Source organism: Nematolebias whitei, chromosome 11 (genome assembly GCF_014905685.2).
Source record: "Nematolebias whitei isolate Nwh7 chromosome 11, NemWhi1, whole genome shotgun sequence".
Lineage (NCBI taxonomy): Eukaryota > Metazoa > Chordata > Actinopteri > Cyprinodontiformes > Rivulidae > Nematolebias > Nematolebias whitei.
The window spans coordinates 20,619,456-20,634,040 of NC_056508.1; the positions used below are offsets into that span (position 1 = coordinate 20,619,456).

The 14,585-nt window shown below is 43.6% G+C and overlaps 2 protein-coding genes across 2 annotated transcripts in view; both read left to right on the forward strand.

The window, feature by feature from the left end:
- Positions 1–1,666, forward strand: part of LOC119417519 (nuclear receptor coactivator 3) — a 39,353-nt gene extending 37,687 nt beyond the window's left edge. Inside the window, exon 22 of the mRNA XM_037684737.1 lies at positions 1,294–1,666. Coding sequence (XP_037540665.1) covers positions 1,294–1,305 — 12 coding nt within the window. The 3' untranslated portion in view covers positions 1,306–1,666. The remainder of the gene's footprint in view (positions 1–1,293) is intronic.
- Positions 1,667–6,113: 4,447 nt separating this feature from the next.
- Positions 6,114–14,585, forward strand: part of rbm38 (RNA binding motif protein 38) — a 30,155-nt gene continuing 21,683 nt past the window's right edge. The window contains exon 1 of the mRNA XM_037683845.1: positions 6,114–6,524. Within this exon, the coding sequence (XP_037539773.1) occupies positions 6,300–6,524 (225 nt within the window). The 5' untranslated portion in view covers positions 6,114–6,299. The remainder of the gene's footprint in view (positions 6,525–14,585) is intronic.

Sequence of the window (14,585 nt, forward strand, 5' to 3'; positions counted from 1 at the left end):
AGAGCAGAGCTTCCTCCAGGAGCAATTTGAGATAAGTTGGTCTATCCAAGGCCAAACGGGAGGAAGCCAGTTTCAGATAAACAACAATTGTTTTGGGACAGGCCAACCCTACTGATTTTCCATCTGCCTTCATAGTTTCTGCTGGTACACTCAATGGTGAATCCAAACAGCCAGATTTGTGGACATTCCACTAGTCATGCTTGTTGGCCTTCTCCAAGGTTGGTTCCTTCATGCCAGCGAGTTCTAGGAGCCGCAAGTGGCCTACAATTCTCAGAAATCATGTCCAGCTTATAGTTCCGCTCGCAAAGCATTTGAGTCTGAGCGCTCAAAGCACAGTGCAAACCAGTGGTGTAGTATACATTTTTTTACTGGGTATACTGTGCTTAGAAACTGAGGTACACCCATTAGTACAATGTAAATGTTGATTTATTTTGATTTTTAAGCATACTGAACATTTCAAAATTTCTCTGATGCTTATATTTGAATAAATGTACAACAAACTTTGTACAACAGTTGATTTTGTATTAAAAGCATGTTATAGAATTTATAAAACAGTATCAAAGCTAAACATGTTCAAGTATTAAGTAGTAAGTACAGAAGTATTAAATGTGCAAAAAACAGGTTGGACCAACTCAATGTGTCTATAAAATGTTCCAGATGTGTTGACAATAACACATGCCCAGTGATATGTCACATATCATTGGGTACTTTAAAGTGGGAATACTGTAATTTCCAAGCTTTTCTAATGGGTATACTCCGTATACCCGCATATTACATATACTACACCACTGGTGTAAACCTTCATATAAAACAGGCAGCCTCACCATTGCCAAAACTGCTTCAGACGTCTTCCTAATTTGTCAATATCCCAGGTACCCGCCAATTCCAAAAAGCAGAAACCCTGTTATCATACATGCAAATCCAATTATGTTTGCGTCTTCAGCGTCCTCAACGGACAATACAGACAGACACATCATCTTCCATACACCACAGGAATCCATGATGTATCCAGCTGCATGTGTCCCTTCGGGGCATGAGGGTTCTCCTGCACCCTGTCTCCTCGTCGAGAAAATTTTTCAATTGTATTGAGAGACCAGCGTTGGTGTGGTAGTAGCTGATAGTTCCCTACAACACATCGTCTGAACACTTAACAGATCCTGGAAGATTCTTTTAAATCTTTTGCATGCAAAGAGGCAGGTGATTTGCATTAATTAAAAAAAGGCAAGTTTTTAATGTGCAAAGAGTTTTCTCACACTCTGTTATTTTCTTTTTCATCCCCTCCTCCTAATGTAGAAATACTGCTGAGCGACGTTCGTCTCACTGTGATCTCCACCCAGAGATGGGAGGCGGCTGCAGAGCTGGAGCGGGTGGAGTGAAGCAGGCGTGTTGTGTTTGTGTGCAGAGCTACATTCCCACCAGACGAGGGAGCGGCGCTCCCTCTGGACTCCCTCGGCCTGTAACGTCTGGCAGCTTGAAGAAAACTAAAACAGAAAATCCAACAAACTGTCGTTATTTTACACACACAGATGATACCTCTCATGGACGCTACTTTAATATTTCTCTCTTCTGGAGCAGCGTGTGTGTCTGTGCACACGCACACCTTTTGTTGGAGCAAACGGTAAAGTTGGATCACCTGGTGTTTAAACGTCCTCTTCTTCGTCGAATGTACCATGAAGCTGTATTCAGACGTAACAGATGTGGATTCTGAACTTCGTGGGTTTTCCATCCTCCATCCCTCCGTCGCTCCTGGAGGATCTCCGTAAACATGGCTCCAGCTGAAGAGCCGGCCAGTCGATTGTGACGCTCATATGAATGTTGTGAAGTAACAGCACATCGTTTCGTCCTCCGGGATGCCTCTGACCATGACTGGATCACTTGTTGGCTGGTTGCACTTTAAGGAAAAGCCAACATCAAAAGGATTGTGGCAATCTAGAGGCCTTTACATGAGAATTGACGCATAGCAGCAGACATTTACGGTTTGTTTTTGTTTGTGTGTTCTTCAAGTTTTCCCTCTCCAAGAAGAGATTCGTGTGACTTTGTCGGTCTCTGTTCCGCAGCGGAAAAAGCAGGAAGCTCAGATTTGATCCATCGTGTTCGTTTATAATGAAATAAAGAACGTAGTTGACTTTTACGGGGATAGTCTGGTCATTTGGAACATCACTTCAAAAATGACCAGACTATCCCTTTAATGTTGCTCCAGATTTATCAGGCGATCGTTTTAGCGTCCAAGATGACATTTTTAAATCAAAATCTACATACTTTGGTTACCGTGCACAATTTCCTGTGGTAATCCAAATTCCTGGTTTGCTCCAACCATATTTTACGTCTGCATCGATCCAAAGTGGTCCGCCGGGCCCCTCTGCAGACGACCACACGCACACTGTGCAGAAACAAAGCACTTCTAAGATGAAATTCATAGAGCAAGAAGAAAATGTTGGGTTTTAATGCTGAGCTGTAAATGCTGAGCAATAAGCTTCCTCCTGTTTCCTCTGAGGACAGAGCTGAAGATGTGACGGTACTGCAGTATTAGACCTGTTTGTCCTTCTGTCTGTTAATAGAAATTGTAAATACGCTTCAAATGTACTATATATAAATATATATTTGCTTTTCTAGGTCGCATACTGTTTTTTGCACAGATTGTAAGGCTTGATATTTAAAAGTGTAATTTTCTTATTCTGTCATAGATCAGCTTTTATTTTCAATACTTTTAACCATCGGTCGGGAAGTGATCTCCTTTTTGTAGCAGTTTGTGTAGATTTTCCTTCATACTGCCCCTTTCCCCCCTCGTCAGAATGCACTTTTTTTATTTGTAATCTTCAAATCATAATCCTCTTATTTTCTTAAGAAGTAGTTTGGAGTACAACAGGTGCCAGTGGGTTATATTATCCTCTTTTTAAATGTTTTTTTTTCTTCCTTTTACAAAAAAATTCAAAATGAAAATACAAAATATATACAGACAGAGTTGACACATGATTGTGTTATTCCTCTAGGAGTCCAGACGTCCTACCAGCACGTGAGCTGTGAGCTTTTCTGAACTTGTCCTCTTTCTTCCGCTCGTTCTGGAGGTTTTTGAGTGTTTAATGGTTTCGTTGTTCAGTCCTTGAAGAGCAGTCTTTGTGGTTTGTTCCTGCGTCGTTCATTCACAGCAGTTTAATTTTAAAGGAGAGGGGTTTTTCTGTTTGTTTGAGTTTTATTTTATTGTTTCCTGTGAAGCTTGCGTTTGAAATAACTCCACTTTTGAACATGTGCTCAATCCAAAGATTTCCGTTTGTCACTCTGCAGTGCTTGGAAGCAGTTCAGTAGATTGTGCACGTTCTCGTCTGCTTTGACTGTCACACATAAGCTGTATTATACATGGAGCAGAGCTGAACTCCAGATATTGTCTCCACATCTGTATGAACTAGAGCAGAGAGGTGTCAGGTTCTGTCTTCTTCTTTTCTTCTTGTAGCTTTGACGGCCACTTGATCTTTGTGCTGCTGTTCGTACACAAGAGAATGTTCCTGTTAGGTTTTATTCGTGGATGATGCCATTTATGTCATAACTATAGCCTCGATTTGGTTTTCAGACACCCCCCCCCCCCCCCCCCGGCCAACAATATGAATCAACAGAAATTTTGGCGCCCCCCCAAAAAACGTATGTTTTCTTTCAAATAAGGTAACTTTGCTCAGACTCCAACACATCTGGGGAAACGTGGTCATGATCAGAAGATGTAAAAAAAAACAAGATGTTGCTTTTTTCTTATCTTGTTGCTTGGTGTTAATATTAATGTAAATACAAATTTATATTTAAACATTACAAAGCCTCTGTCGAGTTTTTTGCAAATGTGATTATTTTTGTTACTCGGTCCTTGAATCTTCAGCTCCGGTTTACTCTGGAACAGTCCTAACGGCTGTAACAAAGTCTTTCAGAGCAACAAACTAAAGGCAAAGGGAGGTGAGTGTGTGTGTGTGTGTGTGTGTGTGTGTGTGTGGTGTGGGGGGGGGGGTATCAACATGTGGAGAGAAATCCATCCATCCATTCATTCTCTTTACCCGCTTCTTCCTTTTTGGGTCATGGAGGTCCCTGGTGCCCATGTCCAGCAGTCACTGTGCAAGAGGTGGGGGACACCGTGGACAGGTCTCAGTCCATCACAGGGACACATAGAGACAGACGAGACAAACAACCATTCACACTCTCACTCACACCTAGAGACAATTTCAAGTTACCAATCAGGTAATCATGCGTGGGTTTCCTCCCACAGACCAAAAACATGCATGTTTGAAGTCTGAAATCACGCTGTTCCCTCCCACTGACACAATCGCAAACCACTGCATCGACCTCTCTGCTCTAACCCTGTCAGAAAAACAAAGAGTCACTAATCTGGGAGTGATAATGGACCCTTCCCTGAAATTTAACCATCATGTAAACATTATTGTTAAATCATGCTTCTTCCAACTGAGGCGGCTCTAAACTGAAGCCCATATTGTCCAAAAAGAACCTGGAGACAGTAATACATGCATTCATTACATCTAGGCTTGATTACTGCAATTCAATCCTGTTTGGTATCAGTCAGACCTCCATTGCACGACTACAACTGGTCCAAAATGCCGCAGCCTGATTTTTAACCAGTACATGCAAAAGAGAGCACATTACACCAGTTTTGGCCTCACTGCACTGGCTACTTGTTCACCTTCGAATCCAGTTCAAAATACTCCTGTATGTCTACAAATCGCTGAACAGTTCCCCCCACAATCTCTCTGATTTGCTACAGCCGTATGTCCCAGCACGTTCCATGAGGTCAGCGGACCAGTTGCTCCTCACAGTTCCAGGAACTCGTCTTAAGCGCAGAGGTGACAGGACCTTCTCTGTAGCAGGACCAAGACTCTGGAATGAGTTACCTCTGCTTGTCAGACAGGCCCCCTCCCTCTCGGTTTTCAAGTCCTGTTTAAAAACTCACTACTATTCAGTAGCTTTCAACACCAGATGATCTGTGTTTTGAACCTGTATGCTCCACACTGGTTAGTCGTCATATTTATTATCTCCATCATTTTTATGTCTATATTCTGAGTTACCTCATTTTGTGTGTTGCCTGTTTTTTTGTCTGTACAGCACTTTGGTTGGCCTTATCGCTGTTTTAAGTGCTCTATAAATAAAATGGTATGGTATGTTAGGCTGATTGGTGACTCTAAATTGTCCCTAGGTGTGAGTGAGAGAGTGAATGGTTGTTTGTCTGGGCGGCTGTGGCTGAGTTGTTAGAGCAGTCGTCCTCCAATGCGAGAGTTGGGGGTTCGAATCCACCAGCAGTCACATGTCGAAGTGTCCCTGGGCAAGACACTGAACCCCTCATAGCCTCTGATGTGTGTCCCATCAGTGTATGAATGTGATAAAGCTCTGATTAGTCTCATTAGAATGATTTGTTCAATTAGCTTTGTATAGATCTAGTATAGAGCTGTATGAATGGGTAAATGAGGCACAGATTGTAGTGTAAAGCGCTTTGAGTATCTTGAAATGAGATAGAAAGGCGCTATAAGTACAGTCCATTTACCATTTACCATTGTCTCTATGGGTCCCTATGATGGACTGGAGACTTGTCCAGGGTGGTGTCCCCCACCTCTTGTACAGCGATGGCTGGACATGGGCACCAGTGACCTCAAAGAAAGAAGCGGGTAAAGATGATGGATGGATGGATGGATGGATGGATGGATGGATGGATGGATGGATGGATGGATGGATGGATGGATGGATGAAATGTTTCAACAAGAAGAATCCTTCCAGAGGACCTGACTTTATTTTGTTAATTTTTTCTACCTGTATTAATGAGCATGCAACAGGTAAGATATTATTTGTTCATAACGTGTTTCTTCAACAGTAACCTCGTGTAATAACTAACATTTATACACCTAAATATAACTGGTATTTTATAAGATGGCTGCTTCTCTTTGTGTTTTACTCCTCATGGTGAACACTGTCCTTTGTCAGCCCAGTCGTTCGGGTTTCCTCGGCTTGTTTCGGATTAGTTCGGGGGGCCACGACGCGGGGGGGCTTCCCTTTGTGCAGCAGGGGCAGGGTGGAGCTGAAGGCGGGATGCTCCGAGTGGGGGGAAGACGCACGGCTCCGCTATTGGACCAGAAGAAGAGTCCACGGAGGACTCTCAGCAGCTCCCCACCGGGACCAGAACCACCTGTCAGGTCGGCCTCACGTGCAGCAGCTCGGCGGAGGAGGAGGCTGCTCCTCCAACATGGACGCTGTAGTGCGCTTCTTGTAACTTATTATTATTTTACATATTTTTGTGTCGCTTTGTTTTTGTCACTCCGAGCCGTATGAGTTCCCCGCTGTTTTGGGGTCAGCTGGTGGGGGTGTCGTTGGAAATGAAGCCCCCCACGCCGGCGGAGAGAGACACAACTTACACCAAGCTGTTCGTCGGCGGCCTGCCGTACCACACCGACGACGAGTCACTCCGCAAACACTTCCAGAGCTTCGGGGACATCGACGAGGCGGTGGTGATCACCGACAGGCACACCGGGAAGTCCCGGGGATACGGCTTCGTGAGTCAGCCTTTTATTAAAGCGGATAGTGTGTGCGTTCAATTTTGTCTGTTAGCAAAATATCCCATGAAACTGTGGACGGATTTTAATGAAACTCGTCAAGTCTGGAGCTGATTAACTTTTAGAGTCAGCCCTGTTCAAGATGGCTGCCACGGCTAATCAACCTGACAACACAGAAATTGCTCTGAGATGTGGTAGTACCTGAGAGTCGTCTCCAATTAATACTGACTAAGATCACATGAGGGCTTTTACTGTATTGATAAAGTCATCTGTTTGTCAGCAAAACATCTCATGAACCACTGCGTGTATTGTAATTAAACTGTCAGGTCACTGGATGCACATAACTGATCAACTTTTAAGGTCAGCCCAAATCAAGATGGCCGCCACCGCTAACCTCTACAAACAAACAACAACAACAAACACAACAAATGCTCCCTGTAGAGAGCATTTGTTGTGTTTGTTGAGAGGTGAGTTTTACAAATTTGAGCTAAAATTTGATGTGGTAGATTTACAACGCGTACTCCATATGTACTCCACATATGCAAAGAGGATCGAGGGTCAATTCATCTCACAAGACCCTCGGAGCATGTGGAGGGGCATTAAGTGCATAACAGATTATAAAGGAAGGAGTGAACAATGTCCCAAAGACCCATCTCTGCCTGATGCCCTCAACACGTTCTATGCACGCTTTGAAGACCCGAACAGACCACCCAGCACCAGACTCACCTCGCCACCGGATGAAGAGCATCTCAGCGTGACCTCAGCAGAAGTAAGGAGTACCTTCAGGAGGATTAATCCGCACAAAGCAACTGGCCCAGACAACATCCCCGGAAAAGTGTTGAAGGAATGTGCTGATCAGCTCTGTGAGGTGCTGGCAGACATCTTTAACACCTCACTTACCCTGGAGACAGTTCCCACCTGCCTGAAGACTGCCACCATCATCCCAGTCCCAAAAAGCTCTACAGTGACTGGTCTGAATGACTATCGGCCAGTGGCCCTCACCCCGATAGTCGCTAAATGCTTCGAAAAACTGATCATGACTCACATCAAAACAACCATCAACATCAACGAGGACCCTCATCAGTACGCATACCGTGAGAACCGATCAACAGAGGATGCAATCTCCTCTGTGGTCCACACTGCACTCAACCACCTGGAGCAGAAAAACTCTTACGTCCGTATGCTCTTTGTGGACTTCACATCCGCCTTCAACACCATGATCCCCCAAACCCTGATGGACAAACTATCCACACTAGGACTAAGCCTCTCCATCTGCAACTGGGTACTAGACTTTTTAACAAACAGACCACAGTTAGTGAGGATCCACAACCTCTCCTCCTCCACCATAACCCTCAGCACTGGCTCTCCTCAGGGATGTGTGTTGAGCCCCCTCCTGTTTACTCTGCTCACATATGATTGTGCAGCTACCCATCCAGGCTGTCACATTGTAAAGTTTGCAGATGATACAGCGGTGGTGGGATGCATCACAAACAATGATGAGTCCAGCTACAGGCAGGAGGTGGAACACCTGGAGAGCTGGTGCAGAGAGAATAACCTTCACATCAATGTGAAGAAGACAAAGGAGATGATTGTGGACTTCAGAAGGAACAAAAACACCTACACCCCCCCTGAACATAAGAGGATCTGTGGTGGAAGTGGTCTCCAGCTACAAGTACTTGGGTGTACACATGAATGACAACCTCAGCTGGAGCAACAACACCACCAGCCTGATCAAGAAAGCTCATCAGAGACTCTACTTCCTCAGACGGCTGAGGCGAGCTGGTCTGGGAAGCTCAGTCCTCACCTCCTTCTACAGGTGTGCAGTGGAGAGCATCCTGTGCTCGAGCATCAATGTGTGGCATGGAGGCTGCACAGCTGCAGAAAGAAAAGCTTTGCAGAGAGTGGTGAAGGCTGCACAGAAATCTGTTGGAGTCAGTCTCCCCACCATCACAGACATCTACACCTCCAGATGCAGGAAGAGGGCCACCTGCATCATGAAGGACCCCACCCACCCAGCACACACACTTTTTGCCCCACTCCCCTCAGGAAGGAGGTTAAGGAGCATTAAGTGTAGAACCACTAGACTGAGGAACAGCTTCTACCCTGAGGCTGTTAGACTCATGAATCTCTAACTAGAATAATCACTGTGAAAAACCATATCATGTTGCTGCTGATCTGTTTCATGTTGCTGCTGATCTGTTTCAATGTTGATGTGTTCATGCGTGCTCATCTGCTCACAGACTCATGTTCATGTTTGTGGTGATGTTCAATGTTTTATGTTATGAGTGCTTAGTGTATATTTAGTTGATGTTTTTCTTAGTTCATATCTTAGATGTTATTACTGTTTTTCTTATACATTTTATTGTTGGATGTAACTGGGACCCTGTGTACATAATTTCGCTCCACCACATGTACCACATGAGGTGCGAATGACAATAAAGAAACTCTGACTCTGACTCTGACCAAGCAATAACAGAAAATGCATTTTTAACATTTCACTACTGATAAATCAGCTACTTTACTTTTCTCAACATGAGATGATCTTTGTCTAATTCTTGGGCATGAAAGGTGGCGGGTGATGTGCATCCTAAAGGATCTGCAAAGAGAAAAGCTGTGCTGATCTTAAACACTGTTAATAAGCTGCTGTCTCTTTCTGCTGTGTGTAAATGTGAAGGGGGGGCTGGGGGGGGTCTAGTCTCCGAGGTGTGACATGTCAGTTGGCTGTGCAAGATAAGGCTGCCGTCTGACTTCCTCCCTCACAGCACTTCCCCCACTGCCAGGGTGGGTTTGAGACTGAAGGAGACGAGACTAGATACCAGATCCTTCTTATGAGATTTTAGTCTTTGTGTCTGCGCAGCGCAGGCGGCCGGGATGTGTTGAAGTGCTGTAACGCTGCCTTGGGACAGAGGGCACATTTCATAGTCCTGCAGGTCATCCAGCATCTGTTTGCATTAACATCCAAAATCAGCATGCACGTTGTCGTTCCAGTGTTCAGATTACTGGTTGCAAAGCTGTCGCAGCTGTTCTTTCTTCTGGAAACTGTGTAGCTGCTCTTCCAGAGTCCCAGTTCCCAACTCACCCCCTTCAGGTGTCTCATACTTTTACCGCCCACTTGGAGCTTTCACAGCTTTAAATCAGGTTCTTCTCAGGTGGTAGATCCACTCTCATTCTACCAAAAACAGTAAATGGAACTGTTTAAATGAAACAAGCTCCTCGGATCCTTTTGTCTGATGCTTTATCTTCTCATTAAGCTGTGACTGAGTCCAGTTGGACACTGCAAGAAAATACACATTTTAGTTGCAGTTTAAGTTTTGTGCCAACAACATTTTGATAAAACACCTTAAGACACAAGACACCTCAGTTCAGGATTGAGACTCCTTCTGACCACCTCAGTGTGATTTCTAAATGGATCAAGGCAGCAAGTAAACATCTGTTAAGTTCCTGGCTAAAACCAATGCAGACATGTTCCTGTTTTTAGTATTTTACACCACCTTACAATCTACCTGTCTTTTCACTACTTTTCCTTTTAATTATTCTTTTAAATACCATTTTATTTTCATTTGCTATAAAAAAAAAACCACTCAATTTGTATGCATCCTTTATTGTCTATTATTGTGGTTGTCATTGTTGTCATCACTCTTTGTTAAAATTCAGGTCTCTCTTGTAAATGAGTCCCTGAGGTTCAGTGGGATTAACCTGTATAAATAAAGGTTGAATGAAAGGGGGGGGGGGGGGGGGTTGAGCCAACCCCCCCCTGATGCTTTTTTTTTTTTTGGTGCTGCAAAGCGAGATAGTGACAGACCCGAAACAGTCGACGTGTGAACAGGTCAGGCAGCTTTGCAGCTCAGTAATGTGATGAAATGATGACATCTGGTCTGCGCAACTACTCCAGCCACGAGATTAAACAACAGATTTGTTACTGAGAGAATACTGATGATGACACTGCAACTTTTAATTTTAACTTTGTCGTCAGTCCACAAACAGGGTTTGGTTTTTAGGGAAGGGAGAAAAGTCTGAGATTGCCATCATTGTATGTTCCTATAAAATGGCAAAATTAGTTCTTAGCATTTGTTTTTTCGTTCAACCTTTATTTATACATGTTGGTCTCGATGACCCACAAGGACTCATTTACAAGAGAGACCTGTAACCCATCACATGTACAGTACACCCAGGTGGAGCAGTGGGCAGCTATGTAGGCACTTGGGGAGCACTTAGGGATTAAGTGTCTTGCTCAGAGGCACCACAACATGTGGGAATGTCTGGGAGTCGAACTGCGACTTTCTGGTCTCAAGTTGGCTGCCCTAACGCTACCTCAGGGGTGCTCACACTTTTTCAGCATGCGAGCTACTTTTAAAATGACCAAGTCCAAGTGATCTACGTACCTACTATAAAAATACAAAACATATACTTATTTATAAACATATTAAGTATTATTTTTATTAGGGGTGTAACGGTACGCTAAAATCACATTTCGGTTCGGTTCAGTTTCAAGGAGAGCTTGGTTCGATTAGTTTTCGGAACAAAAACGGCCAAAATAAAGACGTACAAAATGTTTATTTTGAAATATGTCAAGTAAACAAGTTCAGTCATTATAGACTTCTTAGCTGGAGGTGATCTGGTGGATGAAGAAGACTCAGCTGCTACTGTATTGGCATTCTCAGACTGCAAACAACACAGATATAAAAAAAGAGTTGATAATATTATACTTTTAAATTAAAAAGTTAATTAGATCACAATAATGCAATAACAAATACCTCTTCTTGCACGGTCATCATTTCTGTTATGAGGTGGTTGAATATTCTCTCTCGCTCATCATCATCAGGGCAGTGTTTTAAATCTGGTCCAGGGCTTGTTGACAATATCAGTTTTAGCTTTTTCATAAAGTGCTGCTACAACTTTTTGGCTGAAGTGTTGACGTGATGGGATGTTGTATAGGCAGCGGGGCTCAAGAACTTGAATCATATTCAGACGTAGATCCAGAGCTTTAAAAACTCCTACAGCTTGTGTTATTGGTTTGGACCGATCTGAATTACCTGATGAAGGTTGTTTAAATGCTGCTGTTATCGGTCTTTGTACCAAGCAACTTTCACATTCGGGTGGTGTCGTTTCAAGAGCGTTAACAAGTTAGACGTGTTGCTGCTGCAGATCCAATCTCGTTGAAGCGACGTCGACACACGGCTTTGGATTTGTTCATTTGTCTTTTAACAAGAAAGCTGTAATGTTCCCAAACAGGAGAACTCAACGAGATGCTAGGCTGCTAATGCTACGCGTGCTGCAAGATAATAGCACCGTGCTGAAACACGCTTAGGAACTTTAGTTCTGCGGCACATAATCTCTCGTTAATAAAATCTAATGAGTGAAAAAATAACCGAAACGGTACGCACGTGGACCGAACCAAACATGCCGTACCGAAACGGTTCAATACACCCACTTATACCGTTACGCCCCTAATTTTTATGTTTTACGTTCTTGCTTTTAGTATTTTACCATGTTTTATATGGCACCTTGATTTATTGTTTTATAACGCTACTTTAATTTTAATTACATCTTATTATAGTTTATTTTGTTTGTACTTTATAAGTTGTCTATCTAAAACAGGTCTCTCTTGTAAATGAGTCCTCATGACTCTATGAGAATTAACTTGAACAAATAAAAGTTGAATGAATGAATAAGTCCCAGCACACTGTGGACGCAACATAAATCATGACATGTGGTACATGTGATGGAACGACAATATATACACAGGGTCCCAGTTACATCCAACAATAAAATGTAAAAGAAAAACAGTAATAACATCTAAGATATGAACTAAGAAAAACATCAACTAAATATACACTAAACACCAATAGCATAAAAACATGTCGAACAGCAGCACGAACATGAGTCTGTGTGAGCAGATGATTACGAATGAACACATCAACATGAAACAGATCAGCAGCAGCATGAAACAGATCAGCAGCAGCATGAAACAGATCAACAGCAACATGATGTGATTTTTTTCACAGTGATTATTCTAGTTAGAGATTCATGAGTCTAACAGCCTCAGGGTAGAAGCTGTTCCTCAGTCTAGTGGTTCTACACTTAATGCTCCTCAACCTCCTTCCTGAGGGGAGCGGGGCAAAAAGTGTGTGTGCTGGGTGAGTGTGGTCCTTCATGATGCAGGTGGCCCTCTTCCTGCATCTGGAGGTGTAGATGTCTGTGATGTTCGGGAGACTGACTCTCAACAGTCTTCTGTGCAGCCTTCACCACTCTCTGCAAAGCTTTTCTTTCTGCAGCTGTGCAGCCTCCATGACACACATTGATGCTGGAGCACAGGATGCTCTCCACTGCACACCTGTAGAAGGAGGTGAGGACTGAGCTTCCCAGACCAGCTCGTCTCAGCCACCTGAGGAAGTAGAGTCTCTGATGAACTTTCTTGATCAGGCTGGTGGTGTTGTTGCCCCAGACCACTTCCACCTCAAATCCTCTTATATACAGGGTGGGGTGAGTGGTGGTGGGGGGGGGGGTATAGGTGTGTTTGTTCCTTCTGAAGTCCACGACCATCTCCTTCGTCTTCTTCACATTGATGTGAAGGTTATTTTCTTTGCACCAGCTCTCCAGGTGTTCCACCTCCTGCCTGTAGCTGGACTCATCGTTGTTTGTGATGCATCCCACCACCACTTTATCATCTGCAAACTTTACAATGTGACAGCCTGGATGGGTAGGTGCACAGTCATACGTGAGTGAGCAGAGTGAACAGGAGAGGGCTCAGCATACAGCCCTGCGGGGAGCCAGTGCTGAGGGTTATGGTGGAGGAGGAGAAGTTGTGGATCCTCATTGACTGTGGTCTTTTTGTTAAGAAGTCTAGTACCCAGTTACAAATGGAGGGGCTTAGCCCTAGTGTGAATAGTTTGTCCATCAGTTTTTGGGGGATCATGGTGTTGAAGGCAGACCTGAAGTCGACAAAGAGCATACGGACGTAGGAGTCTTGCTCCAGGTGGGTGAGAGCAGTGTGGACCACAGAGGAGATGACATCCTCTGTTGATCAATTCTGATTGATTGATTTAAATGACAAAACCCAAAAGTTTGTTTAAAAAAAAGGTCCCAGTCTCAGTCGTGGAACAAGACGGCTAAAGTGTTAGCCGTCTTGTTTACCACTAACGTGTCTTTAGCAATATGATAAGCTGCTGTTTTATTAATGTCGCACCACCTCTCACTGTTCCTCTCATAAGGCACAGCACGGCTGAATGAGTTTTGACCCGTGGTTTGTTTCAGGGAAGGAGGCTGAGGTCTGTTGGACCTGCAGCTGCAGTTCACACACGCTTCATACTCCACTTATAGTGCTGTTTTAAATAGTGGAAAAGATTTGTAGTTCCGACCTTTTGTCGGGACTTGTTTTCAGCATTGTCTACAGAAATTATTTTTCTGCTCCTCATCTGACAATTTAGATCCAAACCATCTCCAAAAAAAAACACAATTGTTTTTCTTTTCGTTCAGCAGCTCAGCTGCTCTTCTTGTCTCCCATGTTTACTTGTTGTGCTAAACGTCTCCCGCCCACCTCCTGGAGAAACAGGGAGCGGGGAGAACGTGGCTGAGGGGCTGGGTTTGTATTCATGGAGGCAGAAGGAGGTGGCCGTGTGGGAGAAAGAAGACATCAGGAGGATTTTCAAGTATAACTCTATATTGTTTTATATTGATATAGTCTCATCTTTTATCGCAAAAAAAAAAAAATCTTTATTTTTAAAATATTGAGATATTGCCCAGCTCTACTGGGATTTTAGTTCCTTCACCATTTTCTTTCTCAGCTCGCTTTTCGGAAGGAAGTCAGTACCGTGTTTATGAATATAGTCCCAAAATGCCCCTCCGATAACTTGCATATTGGCAAACGCACTTCATGACATTGTGAAAAAAATAAACCCTCCCCACATTCCGTATGGAAATGGTAGGTTTTTTGCTTCTTACTTGGTCCAGCTCCCCAACTCATTTTACACACTTTATTGAGTTTAGATTAGAAGAAATAAACTGGAGACTATTACAAGTCAACTTGTGTGTTTTTAGCATGGTTGAATGTGCATACGTGGT